The sequence below is a fragment of the Aotus nancymaae genome, unplaced genomic scaffold (assembly GCF_030222135.1).
Source record: "Aotus nancymaae isolate 86718 unplaced genomic scaffold, 86718_ANA_hifiasm-v0.15.2.pri h1tg000079l, whole genome shotgun sequence".
Taxonomy (NCBI): domain Eukaryota; kingdom Metazoa; phylum Chordata; class Mammalia; order Primates; family Aotidae; genus Aotus; species Aotus nancymaae.
Window position 1 is genome coordinate 25824905 of NW_026988494.1, and position 24814 is coordinate 25849718.

Sequence of the window (24814 nt, forward strand, 5' to 3'; positions counted from 1 at the left end):
TGGCTAGTAGGGTGAGGTTTTGGTCAGATGGGAACAGAAGCCACCAAGAATTCCCCTGCCTTGCCCCAGGCATTCGTTTATGGGAAAGAGATTGTAATCCTGGTGACCGCCCAGGCCAGGCTTCCTTGTAAACTATTGGCAGACTGATGATGGGACAGCTGCCCAAGGAGAGCTGAAAGTGATTCTTATTAGGATACTCTTGCAAAGGAACTTCTCATGCTTCCTTCCTTCTCCCGCTTTACCCTCCAAAGCGCCTGCCCGCACACTCCCAGCACACACGCAGTAGTGCCCCAGAAAGCAGAACCTACCTGGAATCTCCTGTTGCGGAGAAGAAAATCTGGATTTAGGAAGCTCTGCCACCGCCTGACTCTATGACTTTAGCCAGGCATTAAAAACCTCACACCACACATACACAGGCACACACACACACACACACTCATGGGCAAACATGCATGTGCACATGTGCAAGCACAGGCACACACAGGCATGCACGCATACTCACACATGTACATGCACAGGCACACATACAGGTATGCACACATACTCATGTGTACGTGCACAGGCACACACCACAGGCATGCACACATACACATGAGTACATGCACAGGCACACAGCATAGGCATGCATGCATACTCATACATAGTACACACCCTCATGCACACGTGCACACACATATACCACTCAGTTTCCTCATCTGTCAAATCAGGAGAAAATGTTCTCACTCTATCTCTCAGGCTAACTGTAGGGATCAAATGGGATAACAGATGTGAGAGCGCTTTCAAAGTCCTAAACCCCAGGTCTTCTTTGTCCCCCCAGATTTATTCAGTCTCTGGGGTGGAGCTCTGACTGATGGTGTTCCCTTGAAAGTGCCCCAAAGAGCTTCACAGGCAGGCATAGAACTGCTACTGGAAGGCATAATACCAGATCCTTCGTTGGTTAATTTGAAATTGTGTTTGTTGAGCGTGTCTCTGTGCCAGCCACCATGCTAGGGGCATTGGATAAAGCAGAGAACAAGACAGACGCGGTCCCACCCTCAGAACTGGAGCGCTGGGGAAGAGAGCTGCTGCATGGGCAGGAGAGGCGCATGGCATTCTTCCACAGGAGAGCCCAGGGTGTGCGAGGTGTGGGCAACAGGGCCTTACGCTAGTCTGGGAGCTCAAGAAAGACTGCTGGGGAAGTGATGTTTAAGCCATGCATGAAGGCCAAGCAGAGGGCATTCATGGCCATGATGGTGGCATCTTTAATTTGGGGTCACCCTTGGTCCCCTCCTACTGAGTCCACTCGGAGCTGCTTTTGCTTACCTGCGGTTGCATGCTAACTGCATCTCAGCTCCCATGCTGATCACAATGGCTGTGGTATGGTATTCGGGCCTCAGGTGCTCATGGGTCTAGGATGCAACTGAAGGTGCCCATCAGTCACGGTCAGGAGCCCCTGAGGCTCCGCAGCTCATTCATGCACCACTGTCTTCTTGGCTTCCCACTGACCTTGTGATTGCAGAAGCAAGATGTCTTAGCACTTGGTGGAACCTTTGCTCATTACCTCAAGTTGGTTGTAGGTGTGGTAGAAAAGATTTCTGAGTCCACATCTTGGCTTCACCAGTCCTAATCTGTGTGCTGCTAAGCAACATTCTTCAGTTCCCTGAACCTCAGTCTTTCTGTCCGTAAGTGTGATACTTTGGACTGTAGAGTTTATAAGGTGTTGTGAAGATTGCCTTGAGGCAAAACCCAGCACTTTATTGCATTAAAAACAAAAAAGGAAAAGAGCAAAATTTGAAGCTTCTTCTTCTAGGATTACCAACTTAAAATATTCTCTGGTTATAAAATGTAGGCATTAAATAAACTACAGACATACAGCTAAGTGCATAGCCAAAGGTGAAAGAAAGCAGGGAATCCTTAAGGACCAAAAAAAAAACAAGCAAAGAAAGAGAGAAAGAGAAAGAGAGGGAGGAGAGAGAAAGAGGCAGAGAGAAAGAAAGGAGGGAGGGATAGAGAAAGAAAGGCAGAGGGAGGAGAGAGGAGGAAGGGAGGGAGAGAGAGGGAGAGGGAGGAGAGAGAAAGGAGGGAGGGAGAGAAGGAAAGGAAGGAAGAAAGAAAAGAAGGAAGGAAGGGAGGGAGGGAGGGACGGAAAAACCAAGTGTTACTTACAAGGCGTGGGAGTTGAAGGGTGTCTGAGGAACCAGAGCAATCTTCTGAGTGAGGGATACATCATTTAGGTCTTAGTTACAGATCATATAGTCCCAGGGAATAAGCACTGAATCAGCCTCTGGCAGGAGACCTTCTTCTCCTAAGGTCCCTTGACATGCTAACGGGTCCTGGGTGAGACTGTGTGAGGCAGGGATCTGCACCCATCCTTTTTCCTCCCCTCTCTGGCCTCCTCTTCTTCACAGCCTCCCAGGTATGCTGGAGCAGAATCTTGGTGGGGACTGTACTGGGGTCAGATTCAGCCTTGTCCCTGGAGAAGAGGAATTCTGCTTGGGTGACCAAGTGTTGGGGAATAGAAGGATGCTAAGCGAGAGCAAGCAGCCAGCTCTTATTTCTCCTTACTCCACTTCCAGGGGGTTGAGTGAGCTGCAGATAGAGCAGGGCTAGAGCAGGCACTGAGCTGACCCGTGTGTCTTTCCCAGCGTATGGGAAATGGGGATCTCTCCTTATCCAGAGGGTTGAGACATCCCAGCTCCTCAGCCACCTAATTCCTATGTCCATTCCCTTTATGCAGCTTACATCAGGCCACCTGGAGCTCAGTGAGCTGGCTCTGGGGTAGAGGTGGGCATGGAATGTGGGGACTGGTAAACAAAAGGAGATGACTGGGATGGCTTTGGGTCTGACGGCACTGGCTCCGTTATAGTGAGGTCGGCCGGCGGTGACGGAGATGCCCTGTGCGTTACAGAAGAGGACCTGGCGGGTGACGACGAGGACATGCCGACCTTCCCATGCACCCAGGAGGGTAAGGACTCTGGGGCTGCCCCTCATCTCCACTCTGGGCTGAGAGAGCCCTGTCTCCATCCCCAGGCCAATGAGAGACTTGTCTCTTCAGGTGGTTTCAAAAGCCTGCCTGTCCTTTCCCCACTGCTTCCTGGATGTGAAAGGGCAGAGTTCATGGCTCTAGACATGCAGTACCAATGAAGTCAAAGGAGTTAAAAAAATTTTTTTAGACAACATGGTTTTGCTGTGTTGCCCAGGCTGATATGAGTGGTGCAACCATAGATCACTGCAGCCTCAAATTCCTGGGCTCAAGTGATCCTCCCACCTCAGCCTCCTAAGCAGCTGTGACCATAGGCACACACTGCCACACATGGATACATTTTTTTAAATTTTTTGTAGATATGAGGGTCTTGCTATGTTGCCCAGGCTGGTCTCAAACTCCTGGCCTCAAGTGATCTGCCTGCCTCCGCCTCCAAAATTACTGGTGTTGCAGGTGTGAGCTACTGTGCTTGGCCTGAAATCAAAGCTTGACACAAATGCTACCTGTCTCCTGGGCTCCTACCAAGACCCATCAAGGACTTCTGCCATCTCCCAGTGCCACATACCCTATCCCTGGGCCTGTCTTCTAGCTGGCTGGGACCATCCACTTCATTGTATCTCATGCCACACACACTGCTGTTTGGAATGTGGTCTCTCGGTGGCTTTGGTGTGGATTAGAGCAGTTGTTCTCAACCCTGGCTCCTCATTGCAATCACCCATGAATGCATGAGACCAACCCTTAGAAATTCTGAGTTATGTGGCCTGGAGTGTGAACTGGGCATCAGGATTTTTAAATGTCCCAGTACTCAGAAAGTGCAGCTAAAGTTGAGTTCACTGCAGGAATTCGCAGCTGGGCCATCACTGCATTCCCGTTGCCTGTTGGCCACCTGCCCAAGTATTCAGGAACATCTGGCTCCCTCCTTCCTTTTTACCAGTAACTCAACTGGTGGACCGCGACTATTTGTTTGGTTTCCAGGAGAATGTCTGGTTCCCTGAAAAGTTTGGGGGCTGGACACCGACATTCTGGTTTTCCAAGGACTAAGGGGATCCCCAGGGTGTGGGACTTCCCATTTTCTTTTTTATTTTTTTAAATAGAGATGGGATCTTGCTATGTTGCCCAGGCTGGCCTCAAACTCCTGGACTCAAGTGATCCTCCTGCCTCAGCCTCCTAAATTGCTGGGATTACAGGCATGAGCCACTACACCCAACGGACCTTCAGTTTTAAAACCTAGACAATCTTAGCAAACCAAGATGATCTGCACCATGCTGAGGCATTCCTATGACAGGAGACTTTCATTGCTAAAACCCAGAAGGTCTTGGGCAAGTCCAGGCAAGTTGGTCACTCAGTGGGACCTCGGGCTGGCTGCCTATGCTGTGGGTCATCAGTAGGATCAATGGAGAGGGAAGAGGTGTTTCCCCTCCCATGGACCGAATGAAGACACCATGGAGAGAGTATGATGATGGGGGCTGTTCTTTGAAGTCCCGACTCAACTCAGTCTCCTGCATTCCAGAAAGCACCAGCACCTAGAGAAAGGCTGTAGGACAGATAGAGAATGAGGGTCGAGAACAGCTCCCCTTCTGAGCCTGGTTAGAATGTGATGAGACAGGCCAGAGCAGGAACATGGAAGTGGCCCTTCAACTCCAGCCTGGTCCACTGGCCTAAGCTATTGTCCTCCTTATGTCCCCCATAGGCCAGCCGGGGCTCCGCTGCAGCCGCTGCCAGAAGAACCTGTCTTTGCACACATCGGTGCGGATTCTTTACCTCTTCTTGGCCCTGCTCCTGGTGGCCGTGGCTGTGCTGGCCTCTCTGGGTGAGTCCAGGGCTCGCCCATCCCGGGCTGCAGAGGGGTGTCTGGTCAGGGATCCGGCACTAGAAGCTTCCTTGCAAAGACAAACACTTGACATCTGTATCCCAGGGCCTAGAGCCAGCATCTTCCTGGCTAGGGAATCTCTATGCCTAATCCAGACTGCAGAGACTGGCAACTGACGAGGTCTGTGGCCTTGAGGAAGGCACCCGCCTCTGGGGACCGCTGCTTTCCCACTGGTGTAATGAGATGATAAGACTAGGTCAGTGTTTCTCAGTTTCAGCTCCATGTTGGAGCCACCTTGGAGCTTTAAAGAATGTTGATGTCTGGGCCCTACCCCGATCATGGAATTAATTCGGTATCTCAGCTCTCCTGACGATTCTGTTGTTCACACAGGCTTGAGATCACTGGATTGAGTGACTTCTAAGCCCCCTTTCATGGTCTATGTGAGTGTTTCTCATAGTGAGGCTGGACGGCTACCTGCAGCAATTTCACCTTCAGTGTTTGTTAAGTGCAAATTCGTGGGTTTCACCCAGCCAGACCTGCTGAGACCAAGGAATCTGGGGGGTCCTGCAGGTGAGATCCAGGGATCTGAGGTTTGGTTCTTCTCATACACATTAGAGTTTGTAGTAGGTGACCCAGGTCACCGCACATAGCCGGAGACAGGTCACTTCCACCTTCCAGATGCTGACAGATTGTGGTAAACTGGTTACAGCAAATTTGGTGGCATCTCACTGTAATCCCATTCCAATCTTAGCTTCAAACTTTGAAAATCCAAGCTCTGGTAGGTTTGTTTGTTCCAATCTACTGGATTTTAGAAACAAGGCCGGGAGTAGGGAGAGGGAGTCGAGGCTCTGAGTGGGGCTTCCCAGCTGTCATGTGGACCCTGAGCCTGCATGTCCCTAAGGGGAGGCGCCTCATCTTGGTCCTGGCTGGAGATATTCAGCAACCAGCCTTCTTAACTTGAAGGCAAGAGGCCAGCATACTAATGATCTCAATAGACATAAGTTGTCTTCCAGTAATCTGAAGGCATTAATTAATCCAACACAAGCCGAGCGCCTGCTCTGTGCCAGGCTCTGGGAATGCTGGGTTGCGTCAATTACATTTCACCATCAAGGGGCGTGGTTCTTCCCCCTCGTAGGGGGATATTGGAATCCCTTGGAAAGCATTTAAAAATACATGCCAGAGTAACCCCCACTCCACTCACTCCAGATGAATTAAATCATAATCTCCGGGTGGGACCCAGGCCTTAGTCATTTATAAATCGCCTCAGGGGATTCCAATGTGCAGCTAGATTTAAGAACCTAGGGTTTCAGACCTTCCCAAGCCCCTCACCACCTGTCTCTGCTAAATCAATTCACAGGGTCTGGCCTTTCAAAAAGTGGCCAAAATCCTGGGCCAGAGGAGGGAAGGAGCCACGGTCTTCCTATCAGAGGCCACAGACTGGCTGTCGGAGAACTTGTCAAGATTTCTGGTCACTCCTTTTAGGGCTCCAGCTCAGAGCACCCAAGGGACCTGGGGCCATTATCAAAGCTCCAAGAGCCACAGGCTCAGGCCCAGAGAAGAGCATAGGCACCAAAGAGTTTCAGAGAGGACGACAGGATGCGAGACACTGTCACATACATAACGTTCATGAGTCAGCCTGGCAGGCTGGAGCGGGAGGCTGGCCCCACTCCTCAAGGGAGGGAACGGTCCTGGGGAGGAGGCATCATTTGCCCTGAGATCCAGAGTGAATGGACGGAGGATCAGAAGAACCAGGGTGAGGAGTGCGTGTTTGTGAACCGTGGGAGACCTTTGGATTTCCTTTTTTTGTTTCTGCCTCCAGCTTGGGTATCCCAGGTCCCTAGAACAGTGTTGGCACCATCCTAGCCTAAATGGCAGGTGCCCAATAATATCTCTTGAAAGAATGTCTATAGATTTGTAAAGTGTGTGTGTGTGTGTGTGTGTGTGTGTGTGTGAATAGACCTGCTCAATGCTTTACACCAGGACCGTGACCAAAGTCCGGAGGGCTGGGAAAATCAGTCAGCAGACATTACAAACCAACTCTGTTCATTGAATCAAGTACTTTTTTTGTAGTCAAGTGCATACTGGGGGCCAAGAACTATATTCTATACTGGGCAGCATACTGCTTGGGAAAACACAGACCCTGCCTTCATGGAGCTTATAATCTAGAGTGGAGCTTGGCCATTTTTTTCTGTAAAGGGCTACATAGTAAATATTTTAGGCTCTTCAGGTTACATATGATCTTTGTCACAACCAAACTATCATCAAAGAGCAAAAACAGCCACAGGCAGTCTGTAAATGAATAGGGGTGGCAGCTCCCATAAAATAGACATCGGGTGGATTTCACCTGCAGGCCATCATTTGCCGCCCCCCAGTCTAGAGCAGTGATCTCTAAACATTTTTGACTGTGCACACCATCAGTAAAAAATTCATTTAAAATGCATCCAAAGACCAGGCACGGTGACTCACGCCTGTAATCCCAGCACTTTGGGTGGCCAAGGTGGGCAGCTCACTAGGTCAGGAGATCGAGATCATCCTGGCCAACATGGTGAAACCCCGTCTCTACTAAAAATACAGAAATTAGCCAGGTGTCATGGCGCATGCCTGTAATCCCAGCTACTAGGGAGGCTGAGGCAGGAGAATTGCTTGAACCATTGAGTCAGAGGTCGCAGTGAGCTGAGATTGCGCCACCGCACTCCAGCCTGGCAACAGAGTGAGACTCTATCTCAAAAAAAAAAAAAATTCAAAACTTGACACAGATTGATGAATGGGTGAAAGAGATGGAAGAATATAAAATACAGAAAAATGCTACTTTTAGATTCTAGTTGATAGGCATATAGGTCTTCACTGTACAAGTCCTTCTGTTCTTCTGTTTGAAAAATTTTATAATTAAATATTGGAAAAGAAAAAGTTGATAGGCTCACACCTCCAAAATACACCTATTTATTTATAAGTGATGTATATATATTATTTGCTATATTGTCTACATTATAAAACATAATTTTAAAGGGATAAAAAAATCTAAAACATTAGGAAAATGGCTTAAAAAGCAAATATGTAATTATTAATCCTGAAATACACAATGAAGAAATAAGCAAGGGCAGGTGCAGTGGCTCATGTCTATAACCCCAGCACCTTGGGAGGCCAAGGTGGGAGGATCACTTGAGTCCAGGAATTTGAGGCCAGCCTGGGCAACATAGTGAGACCCCATCTCATTTCAATTAAAAAAAAATTGAAAATTAACTGAAGATGGTAACACGTGCCGGTAGCCCCAGCTACCTAGGAGGCTGAGGTGGAATGATCACTTGAGCCCAGGAGATTGAGGCTGCAGTGAGCCATGAACACACCACTGTACTCCAGCCTGGGTGACAGAGTGAGACTCTGTCTCAAAAAAAAAAAAGAAAAAGAAATAAAATGAACAGGTGAATGAATTATATGGAATGGAGTGAGCCTTGGCTGTTGACTTGGAAGTAGACTTAATGAAGCATACGAATAGGAATCAAAGTCACTCAGTCTCTCTGTATCTCTTTTCATCTATGCATGGGATCTTAATTATAGGGAGAGTCAAATGGAATAATAACTATTGTAAACTGTAAAGTGCTTGTCTCATGTAACAGCATGTGATTATTTCCAAACTCTCTCAACATGTTGCTGTCACTAATTAAGTAAATCTCCTGACAGCTCTGAGATATACAATATTAACTGGAGCCTGGAGATTCCAAATAATTCAAAAGCATAAAGTTTTGGAGTTGATGAGAGCCTTTGAGTCATCGAGCTCCACATTTTCCTTTTATATATGATTGCATTGAGCTCAGGAAAGGGAACTGACTTGCCCAAAGTCACCCAACAGATGTGAAGTTGACTAGGACCAGAAGCTGTGTTACTCAATGCTCTCGGTGGTGCTAATTCTTCCCTTTTGTACTTGACCTTGAGAGGATCTGTGGGAAACATCTTGCTGAACCTCAGAACAACCCATGCCCTCCCTCACTACCAGGCTTATCCAGGTACCTGCCGGAGAAAGCTGGGCATCCTGCTGCTGCCAAGACGTGTTCCAACCACTGGCCAATGCGACCCCCTTAGTAGAGTGCGAGGCTGCCCGTGGGGTAGAAACTGGTGTAACCTTTTCTGGGCAGCAGTTTGGCAGCTTGTATCAAGGACTTCAAAAATGTTAATACCCTTGGCACCCATAAGTCTACTTTAAGCAATTTATCCCAAGAGAATTATCATAGACACACCACCATCATATATAAGGATTATTTCTAGAATTAAGCATTACATACATATATATATATATATATATATATTTTTTTTTTTTTTTTTTTTTTTTTTTTTTTTGAGACAGAGTTTCACTCTTGTTACCCAGACTGGAGTGCAATGTCATGATCTCGGCTCACGGCAACCTCTGCCTCCCGGGTTCAAGCAATTCTCCTGCCTCAGCCTCCCAAGCAACTGGGACTACAGGCACGTGCCACCACGCCCAGCTAATTTTTTATATTTTTAGTAGAGACGGGGTTTCACCATGTTGACCAGGATGGTCTCGATCTCTTGACCTCGTGATCCATCTGCCTCGGCCTCCCAAAGTGCTGGGATACATTACTTACATTTATAGATCAAGTTTTATTTATGAGCTCAGAAGAGGAGGTACTTTAAGTGTCCCCAGCAATAGGGGATTCTTATATAATTGTTGTATGATTTATATAGAGTACCATGCCAATACCAAAAGTAATTATTTTAAAGTGATTTAAGCCTGGATGGGAAAGTGTCCATGATATGATACCAACAAAGCAACATAAAAGAAAACAGATGAGATGTTCGGAGCATCCCAGGTTTGCTTTTCTTGTCTAAGAAAGTACAGTCGTCCCCACCTAGCCACAGTTTCATTTCCCCGAGGTCAATCGGCAACATCATGGCTTGATGATCCCCCTTCTGACATAAGGTCAAGGTCAGTAATAGCCCAACACTAAATCACGATGCCTGTGTCACTCACCTCACTGTATCCCATCGCGTAGGCATGGTGTCATCTCATATCAGCACAAGAAGAAGGGTGAGTACAGTACAATAAGGTATTCTCAGACAGAGACCATACTTACATAACTTTTATTATAGCATATTGTTACAATAGTTCTATTTTATTATTAGCTGTTGTCATTACTCTCTTACTAAGTCTAATTTATAAATGAGACTTTATCTTAAGTATGTTTGTATAGGAAAACACATAGTCTATATTGGGGTCTGTACTTTGAGGTTTCAAGCATCCACTGGGGGTCTTGAAATGTATCCCCTGCAGGTAAGGGGGAAACTGCATATATCTGTGTGGTTGAAGAATGGTTATCAATGTAACAAGACCAGAACAAATACATGAAAACACTGATGGCAGCAATCTTTGGGTGGTAGGAATAAGAATAATTTTAAAAAAAATTTTTTCTGAATTTTCCCTATTTCATTCTATGATCAGGTCCTATTTCTAAAATGTGGAGTAGGGGGTGAGTTATTATGTTTTCAAAGGGCCCTGTGGCAAACTCTGGCCATAAGAAGCATGTTCTCTAACCACCAGGAAGAAGCCTGAGAGGAGGAGGGGGAAAGGTTTTGGTTGCAGAGGAGCTGAAAAAGATGCCGTCTCAAGGAATGACTACTGTTTCTCTAAGCTTAGACCCTGCCCCAGGTTCTCATCTGTTTTCCCTACAGTTTTCAGAAAAGTGGACTCTCTCTCCGAAGACATCTCCTTGACCCAGTCTATTTATGACAAGAAGCTTGTGCTAATGCAGAAGAATCTCCAGGGCCTGGGTAAGTGGATGTGCTGATGAAAACTGTGATATAAGGCCAGTGATCGTCAGGGTGGGGCAAGGTTGCCCTCCTCACGCCACAGTGCCCCAGTGCCAGCCTTCTAGGCACAGAGGACATCCCCAGCTCCCTGCTCCCTCCCCAGCCGGATCTCCATCCACCTGAGGAGGGCTGCTACCCTGGGATACTCCTAGGACTGGAGCAGGAGATTCTGGGTGGAGCACAGCTCTAGCCAGAGTCTGCAGGCAGAAAAGGAAGCCAAAGATGGTCCATTCCCAAAATAGCCTCATGCATCTGAAATGATGAGGGTTTCAAGACCTTGCAAAACCTCCTGCCAGGTCAACCCTTTCCTCATTATTGCCTTAAGCCATGCCACAATTCTTTTCTTTCTTCTCTTTTTTAAAATATATACCATCTCATCTATTTATTGATTTCTATAGTTTCAATTTTTGTTATAGATTAAGGGATCATGTGCAAGTTTGTTACATGGGTAACACTGAGATTTAGGGTAGGAATGATCCCATCACCCAGGTAGTGAGCCTAGGTACTCAATAGGTGGTTTTCAGCCCAAAACCCCCTCCCCGCTCCCTCATAGTGGGCCCTGATGTCTGTTGCTCCCATCTCTATGTCTACATGTATTCAACCTTGCTCCCACTTATACGTGAGAGCATGTGGTCTTTGGTTTTCTGTTCTTCCGTTAATTTGCTTAGGTCATGCCACAATTCTTGATGTTCTTTATCTCCTGCTTTAACCTGGAACAATCTAAGAGAGAATGAGACAGAAGGAGCAATGATAGAAGGTTTAGCGGGGGTCTTCTCTGATGCAAATAAAAGGTGCTGGTCTGCCACCAATACATGTGGCTGTTTGCCAAGCCTCTTCTCTGCGCCTCATTCCTCATGAGTCAGAAGTCAAAAATCCCTATGCCACCTTCTCTGCAAATTTATTGTTGTAAGAGAATTGAGTAAGATAACAGATATTAAAATATCGGCATATATTTTTAAATGAAGTTTAAATGGGAAGTTCCTGGCCACTTAAGACCAATTATGAAGATATATTCTTGAGAATTTGCTGGTGAGAAGAAAACATCCTAAATGCTACATTTCAGATCAGAGTCAAGACAGTTGGTAAAAATGAGATTCCATAGAGGTGGCAAGGCTTTTCCAAGAAGGATTTTATACGAGGACTTAGGGAAGAAAGCAGGTTTGGGAAGCTACTTACCAATTCCTATGCTCTGAAATATTTAGTTTAAAGAGGAAGCGTTGTACCATGGCCCTTCAGCAACTCAAACTATTGTCTCTTTCTCCTAAAGATCCAAAAGTCCTGAACAACTGCTCTTTCTGCCATGAAGCTGGGCAGCTGGGACCCGAGATCCAAAAACTGCAGGAGGAGCTGGAGGGAATTCAGAAGCTGCTTCTGGCCCAGGAGGTGCAGCTGGACCAGACCTTGCAGGCCCAGGAGGTGCTCTCCACCACCAGCAGGCAGATCTCGCAGGAGATGGGCAGTTGCTCCTTCTCCATCCACCAGGTTAACCAGTCTCTGGGGCTCTTCCTGGCCCAGGTGAGAGGCTGGCAGGCCACCACAGCTGGCCTGGACCTCTCTCTGAAGGACCTCACCCAGGAATGCTATGATGTCAAGGCTGCAGTGCACCAGATCAATTTCACCGTGGGGCAGACTTCTGAGTGGATCCATGGGATCCAGCGGAAGACAGACGAGGAGACCCTGACCCTCCAGAAGATTGTCACCGACTGGCAGAACTACACGCGGCTCTTCAGTGGCCTGCGTACCACCTCCACCAAGACTGGAGAGGCAGTCAAGAACATCCAGGCTACCCTGGGGGCCTCCTCACAGCGCATCAGCCAGAACTCGGAGAGCATGCATGACCTGGTACTGCAGGTCATGGGCTTGCAGCTGCAGCTGGACAACATCTCGTCCCTCCTGGACGACCATGAGGAGAACATGCATGATCTCCAGTACCACACCCGCTACGCCCAGAACCGCACTGTGGAGAGGTTTGAGTCTCTGGAAGGACGCATGGCTTCTCACGAGATTGAAATTGGTACCATCTTCACCAACATCAATGCCACCGACAACCATGTGCACAGCATGCTCAAGTACCTGGACGATGTGCGGCTCTCCTGCACGCTGGGCTTCCACACCCATGCCGAGGAGCTCTACTACCTGAACAAGTCCGTCTCCCTCATGCTGGGCACCACAGACCTGCTCCGAGAGCGCTTCAGCCTGCTCAGCGCCCGGCTGGACCTCAACGTCCGGAACCTCTCCATGATCGTGGAGGAGATGAAGGCGGTGGACACACAGCATGGAGAAATCCTTCGCAATGTCACCATCCTACGAGGTAAGAGCTGTGTCCAGGCAGGGCTGCTACTAAGCTTCCACTGAGCCTTGGTGATCTTGCTGGACACAGAAGTACTTGGTTTTCGGCAAAGTGCTAGTGGGCTAACACAGTCCTATAGCAAATGCCTAGAGCAATAGGCAGCTTTAAGAAATGTTCTTGCATTATCCAGGCATGGTGGTGTGTACCTATACTCCCAGCTGCTTGGGCAGAAGGATCATTGGAGTCCAGGAGGTCGAGGCTGCAGTGAGCTATGATTGCACTACTGCACTGCAGCCTGGGAGACAGAGTGAGTCCTTGTCTCTAAAAAAAAGAAAGAGAGAGAGAAAAGAAAAAGAATATCTTTGCAAACCTCCTTTGCAAAGGTGTTGTGGCTTCTAACTTTACCTGTTATACAAATCTGGACTTTTATATTTAGATTTGTTTAACCATGTCTTTTGAAAACTGTCTCCTCTTCTTTTCTCCCTTCCCACACCCTCATTAATGCTCCCAACCACCCAACCCTCTGCCCCTGGAGGCTGTCACTCTGACACATTCTTCTCCTCCCATCTCCTTCATGTCCTCCGTATCTATCAGGGTTCTACAGAGGAACAGAATCAATAGTGTATGAGATAGATAGATGATAGATGGATAGATAGATAGATAGATGATTGATAGATAGATAGGTAGATAGATAGATAGATCCAGAGAAACAGAATCAATAGTGTATAGAGACAGATGATTGATAGATAGATAGATAGATAGATAGATAGAAGATCCAGAGAAACAGAATCAATAGTGTATAGAGATACATAGATGATAGACAGATAGATAGATAGAGATGATATAGATAGATAGATATGATAAAGATGAGAGATAGAGATGAGATATAGATAGATAGATAGATAGGATAGAGATAGATAGATGGATAGATGAATATTATAAGGAATTGGCTCATGTAATTAGAAAGTCCAAAATCCACAGAGCTTATCTTCCAGTTTGAAGACCATCAGGCAGGAAGAATTCCTTCTTACTTGGAAGAGGCTCAGATTTTTGTTCTACTCAGGACTTCAACTGATTAGATGAGTCCACTCATGCTAGGGAGGGCAACCTGCTTGACCCAGACTACCTATTTAAATGTTAATGTTACCCTAAAATATCCTCACAGAAGGCCCCAGAATTATATTTGACCAAATATCTGACCTAGTCAAGGTGACACATAAAATTAACCATCACAAGCCCACACTTTGTCGACTTGGCCCCTGTCCACATCTCCTTAAACCATACTTAATCTCCAAATAAAGATAATAAGCAAGGTCATAATTCCACCTAATGTGATACAACTCTCCTTTGTACAATCAAAAGCATATGAACACTTTCCCCTGAAGAGGAGTTAAAGTCCTTGAGTGAATTTTATTTTTTTGCTTATACTCTGTAACTTAAATACTAGTAAAGTTGACAATAATTAACTATGCTATAAAGTAGATACATGTTGTGTTACACAATAAGGAAATAAGAGAAGAAAGAAAACAAAATTGTTGGCTATACACATACACACACACACACACACACACACACAGATATTCACTAAAAAATAAGGAGGACTGATTACATTCAGAATGTCTGAATGGAGAGATAAAATAAAAATAAGGAGGACATACCATAACAATGACAGTCCTTGTTGCAGTCATTAGTCACGTGGTCATAGCTGGTATTCATCACCACCTTCTTCCATTCCCCATTCTGTGTTCCCTTTGTCTTCAGCAAGCCCCTCATCTGGTTCTGGTTCTTTACCTGCTGGGGTGATCTAAGTCTTCCTGCTGAAGGGTCTGGGCTGCCAGTATTTCTGACTGGGTGGAGTTGTTGAACTTCCCATTGACCTTAATCACAGGGCATGGTAATACTATGGGACACCCCGTGGGATCTCCTATATTCCAGACATCCTCTTCCTTACTTCCCTCGTGGAGTAGCAGTCCAGTTTCCCCTTGGCAGTGAGGATCAGTCACTCACACCAGCACAGGAACTCTTTTCTTTGCTTGTTGATTCAGAGGCATGAGGAGCGCAAAGTGGTCAGGTGGCAGTCTTCACTTCCCGTTCAGTGCAATCATGGTTGTGTCTCCTGGTGGAAGCATCGCTCCCTTTGGAACTAGACCTCTATCCTAGCAGAACGCAAGGTCATAGAAACAGGAAGCAAAAATGTTCCAGTGGGTCACCAGTATAAGAATAAGAGTGCCACTGTCATTATCTCCCCTTGATTTCTGGACCTGTGAATCTGACTTTGGGAGAACACCAGTATGTATCGGATGCTGATTCAGAGCATATACCGCCGCCTGGAGAACCTTTCCAAGCCCCGCGAGGTTCTGCCACCTAACTGGTGCTGTAACTGAGCCTTTAAAAGGTCATTCCACTGTTTTATCAAGCCAGCTGCCTCAGGATGATGGGAACATGGTAAGACCAGTGAATTCCATGAACACGGCCCCATTGCCACACGTCGTCTGCTATGACATGAATTCCCCAGTCAGGAGCAATGCTGTGTAAACACCATGACTGTGCATAAGGCATTCTGTGAGTCCACAGAGGGTAGTTTTGACAGAAGCATTTTGTGCAGGGAAGGCAAATCTATATTCAGGGCAGGCGTCTGTTCTGGTAAAAATACTGCCCTTTCCATGATGGAAATGGTCCAATGTAATCAACCTGCCACCAGGTAGCTGGAAGATTACCCTGGGGAATGGTGCCATGTCAGGGACTCAGTGGCAGTCTCTGCCACAGGCAGAGCCTTCCCCTGTTCTGGGTCCCACTCAAAACAAGAAGCTTTTCAGGTCACTTGGCAAATAAGTAGGAATACACACTCTAATGAGGAATGTGTTGCCTCCAAAGTCCAAATCGGCCCACTAGGCATTGTGCTTTCTTTTTGGTTTTAGGAAGGGCCTGATAAAACAAATAATTTTTCATCTTAGAAGGGATATCTGTCTCCACATACCCATACCACCCGACCTCTGGAAATTTCACTGAGGTGGAAGGCTCTAGAATTTTCATCAAATTTATTTCCCATCCCCTGACACAGTAACAGAAATCTTCCCACAGTATTTCACCTAAAATATGTATGTGCATGACCTCTAGGGCACAGTGTTCCAGGGAAAGGCATGAGTAAATAGTTCTTATGGTTCAACCCCTGGCAAATGTGTGATTTTATTAAGTTCCACCTAAGAACAAAGGCAATTAAAGCTTTCCTGATCACAATGCCCATTTATATGCTTTGCTTAATTTCAGCCTCACAACAGCCCTTGCATGGTAAACAAGGCAAATGTTGGTGACTGTATTTATAGAAAAGTAATCTGAGGATGGAGGAGGGAGTTTAAAGGAGCAAACACAGGGTCACTCTGATTTAAAAACCTGACCCCTCCCCCATGCTCTAACATGCACACATCCAGTGCCCACCCAAGAAAGGAGATGCCGAGAGCACGAGTTTGTAGAGACCAACAAGACATTTCTGCTCAGGTCCTTCTAAGGTACACGGTGTGAGGCAGGGAGTGGGGAAGAGGGAGATGGCATCAAAAGTGTTGACAGGAGAACTGTTTTAAGTATAACCCAATAGTACTCTTGGGAATTTACATAGGCTGCTGTCCTAGTCATGCAGAGAGCAAGGCAGGGCGTCTGTTTGAGCTACATCTGAGTCTTGGTTCAACGTCTGCACCTTTATTTAAATTGTGTCTACTGGCCAGCCTCCCTCCTGGTTGTTAAATTCACCACATGTAACATCTCTCACACTGGAAAGCAAATTTCAGGGACACAATGCACATCCCTTCCTCTGGGGACCTGGTCACTTATTTATTCATCCAGAGACAGGCACTGATAGGCTCTGACACAGGAGCTGGCAATGAGGTCTCCACCTGGCCAGAGCTGAGCGGCTATCTGGAATAAAGGGAGAGGGATTGCAGTGGCCGGAGCTGCATGGGAGGTGCCAAGTCCTGATGGATGGGTTGGAACTCGGCCTACACAGGCAAGAAGCCTGGTTTCTGATGTGCTCTGGATCTTTAGGCAGAATCACTTCATCCCTCCAGGGCTCGGCTTCATTCATCTGTAAATGAAGGGGTAAGACTGACTGATCTCTGAGACCTATTCCAGCTTTAATTAATTCTAAGCCCCTATTTACGCAACAGAAAGCCTGTGGTACTTTCATAATGTTTGTGCCTCTCATAAAACATTTATCTCTTCCTACTCTGTAGGGTAATTTTGGTGTCTGTGCTAGACAGTGTCCGTGCTAGGACTATCATTTGGGAATTGTAGACTAAAACCATCATAACTTATTAGCTAAATGGCCTGGGTCAGGACTCTTGGCTCCTTTCTTCCTTTCTTCCTTCCTTTCTTTCTTTCTTTCTTCCCTTTCTTTCTGAGACAGGGTCTCACTTGGTTGCCCAGATTGGTCTCAAACTCTTGGGCTCAAGCTGTCTTCCCACTTTGGTCCTCCCAAAGTGCTGGGATTACAGGCATGCACCACCACACCCAGCCATACGTTGAACTCAGTTTCTTCGTCTGCAAATGGAAATATTAATGCCTTTCCTGCCTATATCCCATGGGGTAATTGTGAGGACCAGTGTTCACAATGGGTGTGAACAAGTTCTTGTAAAATATAAATGGGTGCCCCGCATAAGGGATTATCATGATGCTAAACTGCTTGGACACCTAGGCTCCTTGCATTACTCATTGAGGACCCAGCAGAGTGCTTGGCTCTTGGAAAGTACGAGAAATGTTTGCTCGGTGAATGAATAACTGAATGTGTGAACAAAAGGTAGAAGCCCAAGTTGGGCAAGAGACAAAGAGATTCAGTCTGCAAATGTGTTCTGTAAGCACCACCCCACATCCTGCTTCCACGCTGACCTGTTCAGGAGTTTACACGTGAGGGAGGAAAAAGCAGAGACTGTCCTATCATTCTGTTGTTCACAGCCAAGGAGCTACCTGGGGAGGTGGCAGTGGAGAGGGTTTGGTGGCCCTGAACCGGTTTTTGTTCTCTCAGCCCTGAGAGCTGCTGAAAACTCCACTCAGCTTCTCAGCCTGAGAGCTGCAGCCGTGTGTTGGTTTCTAAGCCTCTCTGCCCAAACCAATTACGAATCCACAAATGCCTGGAGAGGAAAAGATGTCAGGCTGACTTCAACAAGTCCTTTCTTTTCTGGGATCTTGGCCTTGGTATCCCTCCAACTCCTCCAGAAAGATGTTTTGGTCTTTCTCTAGCAGCTCTGTCTGTTCTCCGTGGGAGGAGGAGTCAGTCGTAGACTCATCCACCCTGAGCAGAAGTAGAAGCCCATGGGCACATTTTTAATGGTCCTCAGTTGGCAGCGAGCAGGTCTGTGAGTCCCTGAGCCAGGCCAGTATTCTCATGGAGCGGAGGGGAGCCTGAGCCCCAGCCACCCGCTTTGCTAATATGAGAGCTGGCACTCAAACACTGGGTGCCCGATGTCCACGCCATTGTGCCTCCCAGGATCCTAGGCCTGTCCCCCCAGAGGCACCCCTTTGTTTGGTTTTCTTCTGTCCTTGTAAGCCGGCCAGTTGCCTCTGACCATGAGATGTACGGTGGGCTCTTCCTGGGACAGGCACCGCCCCTCCCATGGGTGGGCAGGGCTGATGCCCGAGACACTGGGTACTCTGCTCACCCCACCCACCTCCCTATCCCAAGCGCAGAGCACAGAGCCGGCCACCCCAGGGTCCCAGACATGAGGTCAGCTGTGGCTGGACCCTAATAGGCCTGGAGAGCCTGATTACAGCCTGTGGCTTCCTGAGTAATCATGACCGCCCTCCACCTCCACGAAACTCCAAGGCTCCTCTGCCAGCCCCACACCTCAGCCACTGCTGCCCGTGCCTCCCTTGTGGCTGAGGTGCCTTCCTTCAGCTCAGAGCAGCCACTAGCCCTCCTCTCCTCTGCCCCTCACCCCTGCCTTGGTACTGGCAGGGTCAGTGGCACCCTGGCCTGGAGGCGCCTTGGTCAGCCTCTGCCCACATTCCTTGCCCCCACACTAACCACTAAACTATGGCTGTTGACTTCCTGCCTAGCCAGACCAGATCACGCCTGCTACAGTCCTTTGCCTGCATGACTCATGGCTGGCCCAGAGCGCAGGAGGACCCTGCTCACCTGAGGAAGGCAGTCTTCTGAGTCCCCTTCTCACTCAGTGGGGACCCCAAAGCACTCTTTAGAAAAGGGCTCTGGGGTCCTCCTCCTCTTCCAGGAGAAGGAGTCACGGAGCTGCGGGGCCCTTGGAAGCTGAGTGAGCTTGCAGTCTTAGGGATGAAATCTGAGTTTTGAAACAGGGCGGTGTTTCCAGCACTGCCGCACCGCCGACAGCCTCGGGGGTCTCTCTGCCTCTGCATGGCTCTCTGCTTTTCCCAACCTCAGCTGGCCCAGGCGCCAGGAGCAGAGGTAGGGTGAAGACAGATGCTGTGGCAGTGCTGGCTCCATGCCGGTCCTGTCAGGCTGGGGAGGCGGCTCCTGCGCAGGCATCAGCCTGGGCCCGTGGCACTCTAGCTACTGAGCTGCCAGGGGCTCCTGCAGACCAAGGGCACCTCCTGCCTTCCCGGCTTCTCTGAGACCAGGCTGCTGCCACTGCTGCTGGCCACCCCTCATGCCTGGCTCACTTGACAATGGAATCTCAGCCTTGCTGCTGGCAGGCCACGTGAGCCATGCAGGGCCACATCCCCGTGGCAGGGGTGGGCAAGGGCAGGCGGTGGCAGGGAACTGACTGGAAGGTTTTTATTGGCTCTGGTGGGGCTGGCTCTGTCTGGGTTCTGGTTTCCAGTTTAGGTCATAATAGAGGATGTATTCACTGACGCGGCTCCACTTAGAAACACTCTGGGAAGAAAACAGAGGGGGACAGCAGAGGGCTCAGGTCACGTCAGCCAGGATGAAGGGGCCTGTGCCACAGAACCGGATATGGCAGTGGAGGGTTTCCAGCTCCCAGCATGCAGGAGCCCTTCCCCGCAGAGGCCCACTTTCTGCCTTGTGTCCACAGCTGTGAGGGGTGGAAACTCTCAGACCCACACAGCCAGAAGGACATGAGCTCATCAGACCCCTGTCCTGGGTGCTGGACTGGGCTCCTTAAGGAAGGGCTATATCTTCATCCTGGCATCTCCTGCAAGCCCTTATGCAGAGCCCGGCTCGTAGGAGAGTCCACAGCTGTTTGGTGAATCACCCTCTTCAAGCTCATGCTGAGTTTTCCTGACCGCATGCCAGGCTCTGTGTCCAGGGCTGGGCTGTGAGCCACGGCTCCTGCTGTCTTCGTGGGCTGCGCAGTCTAACGGGCCCACCAGACAGGTACTCAGTGTTTGCTTTCACTGTGCTGTGACTTCTCTTTCTATGCATCAATGAAAGACTCACAACATAGTAGCCTTAAGAGCTCAGCAAAGAGGCTGGTGCGATGAGGGTGGGCTTCCGGAGGAACTGACCTTTCTCTGGGCTGTCACTGTGCCCGCTTACTCACACTGGGACACACCTATTTCTCAAGCCCTACTTTCTTGGCTTTCTGCTCAGTGTCACCTGACTCCAACGCTGTTCCCAAATGTCTGAGAAGTCATGAGGGTGGGGTGGGGGTGAATACAGCAGTCAAAGACCACGCATGAGAAGGTACAGGAGGTCAGACTGGCCTCAGAGCAGGACAGGCAATCCTGGACAAACTTGGCCCCTTCTCGAAGCTGGCCAGCCCCTCGGTCCCTAACCTGAGCATGTGCAGGGAGAAATGAGTGTCCGCTGGGCTTGTCCAACCGTTGGGCTGTCACTGTGGGTGAGCCTCAGGTGGGGAGCCTCTCACAGACTGACCTCTTCCATCTTCTCTCCAACCCCAGGTGCCCCTGGCCCTCCAGGACCAAGAGGACTCAAAGGAGACATGGGCGTGAAAGGGCCTGTTGGTGGCAGAGGCCCGAAGGGAGACCCCGGCGGCTTGGGACCTCCGGGACCCCAGGGTCCTGAGGGGCAACCTGGAGAGACCGGACCTGTGGGAGAAAGGGGCCCCATTGGCCCTCGAGGGTTCCCAGGCCTCAAAGGCTCAAAGGGTAGCTTTGGAACTGGAGGACCGAGAGGACAGCCAGGCCTGAAAGGGGACTTGGGGCCCCCAGGACCAGAAGGGCCCCCGGGGTCTCCAGGACCCTCAGGGCCTCAGGGAAAACCGGGGATTGCAGGGAAGACAGGGTCACCAGGCCAGCGGGGAGCCATGGGGCCTAAGGGTGAACCGGGGATCCAGGGTCCCCCAGGCCTCCCTGGGCCTCCAGGCCCACCAGGAAGCCAGAGCTTCTACTGAGAAGGGCTCTGGAGCAGACACTGTCACAAAGAATGCTGGAGGGGCACAGAGCAGATCCAGGCCCCAGAAAGCCTCACCTACAGACAGCTGTGGTCCTCTGATTCCAGTGAGGGGGTTCCCCAGGGCTGGCCCTGCAGCTTTGGGCTCCCCCATAGTGACTGCATCATAGGAAAGCAGTCCCTACTCACACACATGTGCACATGCACACACGTGCACATACACACTTGTGCACACACATACACACACGTGCAGGCACACAGGTGCACACATGTGGATACACATGCACACACACAGACACCTACACATGAAGGCACACACATGCACACATACACATGCGGGCACACATGCATGCACACATATACATGCAGGCACAAATACAGGCACACACATGCACACATGCAAGCACACACATGCTCACAGACATGCAGGTACACACATGCACATGCACACATACACATGCGGGCACACATGCAGGTACACAGGCACACCTACACACACAGGCACACACACATGCACACATATATGCAAGCACACATGCTCACAGACATGCAGGCACACATGCACATACACACATGTGCACACATACACGCACATGCACATGCACACATATATGCATACAAATATATAGAGACATGCGCACACACAGATTTTTCTGCTGGCCAGGGGGGCCAACTAGGTTTCCCTGGCTGGGCAGGAGGAGAGGGAAGAGGAAGAGCCCCCTCTCCTGTGACTGAGCCTGCCAGGGAGGCGGCTACCTCGGGAGGAAGGTCTCACATCTGTCTCTGGGCACCCATGCTGGCCAGCAATTTCCCAGGGCTCCCTGTGGCTGAAAAGCCCCGAGGAAACCTTTGCGGGTGGGACATTACAGCCAGAACTCCAGAGGCAAAGCAGATCTGGCAACCACAAGACCCTCCCTATCATCAGGGAAACAGGGTATCCGGGAGCTGTCACAGCCTGTCACAGCACAGTGGAGCCATGAGACCCACCTTCTCTGGCCTTGCACACAATGGCCCTGGAGAAGTTCAACAGTCATTTCTTCACATGTCCAGAAAACTCCTCGCTTCATCCTTGCCACTGCCCCTCAGGAGCAGCGCAGAAGGAATCCAAGCAGGAGTTTCATCTGCACAGGGGCACTCTGCAAGCCCTGGAGCACTGGGCCTGAGTGGAGATGGGAGACAGTCAGGCCAGAAGGTCCTCTCTGCACAGCTGCCTCCCTTGCTCTCCCTGAGGCTGGCCTGTCCCATTCCCCATTCCCTCTGGGGTGGCGGGGAGGAACAGGCTGCAGGAGGGCCGACCCCTTGTAACCGGGCAGCTCTTGCCTCCTGCACCAGGCTCTCCTGATCACAGCTGCATGCTGACCTGGTCCCACCAGGACCCACCATGGCCCGAGCCCTCTCTGCATGGGCAGCCAGCTGGACTAGAAGCAGGAAGGGCCTGGGCATGCACAGAGACCCCTCTGTCATCACTCCTTGGCCCCCACCAACTTCCTGTACACAGTGGCAGAGAGGGTGCTGGGAAGTCACCCTGCAGGGTGGCAGTCTCCTGTTGGCTACACTCGCTCTCAAGCTGCTTTGCCTTTATGTTCAAACAGATTCAGACCCCCCGGGTTGAGGGCACACAGTTTTCTCGTCCCCAGCATGGACCCAGAGACCAGACCCTCCCCACAAAGCCTTTCCGCACCTTCCCGAGTGTCCTGGATGTGCAACTGGTTTGCACCACACACCCCACGGCCATGTAACGCTCCTGTGCATGTATGATAATACCATGCTGCCTAGTATTACTGAATCAGTAAAGAGCTATTTCCAGGAGTGAGGTGGCTTTGAGTCCTTCCTGCCTGACTTGGGGGCATGACACCTTCAGGTTGGCCTCTGAAGGGGAACCAGTGACGAGGGTCCCCTAGAAATTCAGGGCCTAGCCCCATTTTAGAAACACTGAGCTCAGCCCGGAACCAAGAGCATCTGAGGGAATTTCTCGGAGAGAGCAGGAAATGGGAAGCCCAGTGCATCTTGCAGCCTGGACCTGGAGCTCTTTGGCTAAAACAAGATTGGAAGACAGGGCAGGCCCGGACATGTGAGTGACACCTCCTGATTCTGGCTTTTGTCTCCAAGACAAGGAGATAGAACAGGAAAGGAGGTAAAGACCAGGCCAGACCTGCCCCGAGGGGCCTGGGCAGGTTACGGTGCAGATTACGGAAGGGGCAGAGTCTGCAGGTTATGGAAGAGGACAGCCAGGTCCCCTGTGAGTCGGCACAGCAACCTCGCTGACTGGCAAAATGTGACCTAGTGCAAGATTGCAGCCCTGTTTTTTGGTTTTTGGTTTTGAGACGGAGTTTCCCTCTTGTTGCCCAGGCTGAAGTGCAGTGGTGCGATCTTAGCTCACCACCACCTCTGCATCCTGGGTTCAAGCGATTCCCCTGCCTCAGCCTCCCGAGTAGCTGGGATTACAGGCATGCGCCACCACACCCGGCTAATTTTGTATTTTTAGTAGAGATGGGGTTTCTCCATGTTGGTCAGGCTGGTCGTGAACTCCCAACCTCAGGTGATCTGTCCACCTTGGCCTCTCAAAGTGCTGGGATTACAGGCGTGAACCACCATGCCCAGCCCTGTTTTTTGTTTTTGGGTGTTTTTTAGTGGGTTGGGGCTCATTTGAAATGAGCAAAAGGGCAGGGGAGTGAGGATGGGGCCAAGCATGGCTGCCACACATGGACCTCACCGCTTCCTCTGTGGCATGACGTCCCTCCTCCCCGCTGACACCTGAGATGTCCGCAGCACCTGAGATTGTTCAACACACCATGAACATCAGCCATCGTCGCAATGGTCCTCATGACGTGGGTGAAGAGCTTCCTGGGCCACAGTGGGTGTGCTCCACGCTCCTCTGCAGGTGAGTGGCCAGATCCCTGCATGTCTCATTTCACGCTCCCTGACCTGTGAGAGCTGGCAGGGACCTGGGGGATCTGAGGCTCAACTCCTTTATTTCCCAAAGAGCAAACCAAGGACTGAGAGCAGTTGAGGAGTTTACTGCACATCTGGGACTGGGACTCCAGCCTGGTGTCTCTCGCTAGCGGGGGATCCAGTTCTCAGGCTTCTTTTCCTATTGGTGAGGGTCCTCAGGAAGCCTCCTACCACATACTCCTTAGGAGGTGTTCCTGCCCCAATGCCATTCCCTGCCCTACATCAAACTGCTCTTAGTATTAAATGTGGCCCTTCAGAGTATCTGGACAGCCCTAGGTACTGCTTACACCCCTGGGATTTAAGGGGATAGACACAACTGTAAAGCTTGAAGCAAATGCTGGGAATCACTGTATTCATACATTTTGTTAATGGATGAAACCCGTCTCAGGGTGGGTGAGTGGGTGGGATCTGCAATGGAGGAACCTCAGTGGCCATGGGAACTGGGCAGCTTGTGCTTCTGCCCTGCTGGCCCTTCATCATTGTGGGACCTTAGGCCTAGCACTGGCCCTCTCTGACCTTCAGTTTCTTCATCAGAAAGCAGAGGGAGTGGACTCACCTTGCCACCATTGAGCCTGGCATGTGTTCCTCTGTCCTGCCCTTCTAACCAAGTGCTCCTTCTCCTGCCCTGCTCAATTGCTTTTCTGGAACGTGCCAGGGCCAAGGTGACGAAGTCTGAACCCACATTGAGTGGTAACAAACAGCCGG

At 49.7% G+C, this 24814-nt stretch overlaps 1 protein-coding gene across 1 annotated transcript; it reads left to right on the forward strand.

The window, feature by feature from the left end:
• Window positions 1-983: 983 nt before the first annotated feature.
• On the forward strand, window positions 984-22966 carry SCARA3 (scavenger receptor class A member 3). The gene is made up of 6 exons (XM_064368772.1): window positions 984-1122; window positions 2795-2944; window positions 4653-4772; window positions 10455-10553; window positions 11860-12903; window positions 20707-22966. Exons 1-6 carry the CDS (start codon window positions 984-986, stop codon window positions 21156-21158), a joined length of 2004 nt encoding a protein of 667 aa, XP_064224842.1. The 3' UTR covers window positions 21159-22966.
• The last annotated feature ends 1848 nt before the right edge of the window (window positions 22967-24814 follow it).

Bases quoted from the DNA above. Each gene is read 5' to 3' on its own strand.
- SCARA3 (XM_064368772.1), top strand. From the start codon at position 984: ATGCTAGGGGCATTGGATAAAGCAGAGAACAAGACAGACGCGGTCCCA. The intron at 4,773-10,454 runs GTGAGTCCAGGG...TTTTCCCTACAG, and splicing joins GGCTGTGCTGGCCTCTCTGG to TTTTCAGAAAAGTGGACTCT. The intron at 12,904-20,706 runs GTAAGAGCTGTG...CTCCAACCCCAG, and splicing joins CAATGTCACCATCCTACGAG to GTGCCCCTGGCCCTCCAGGA.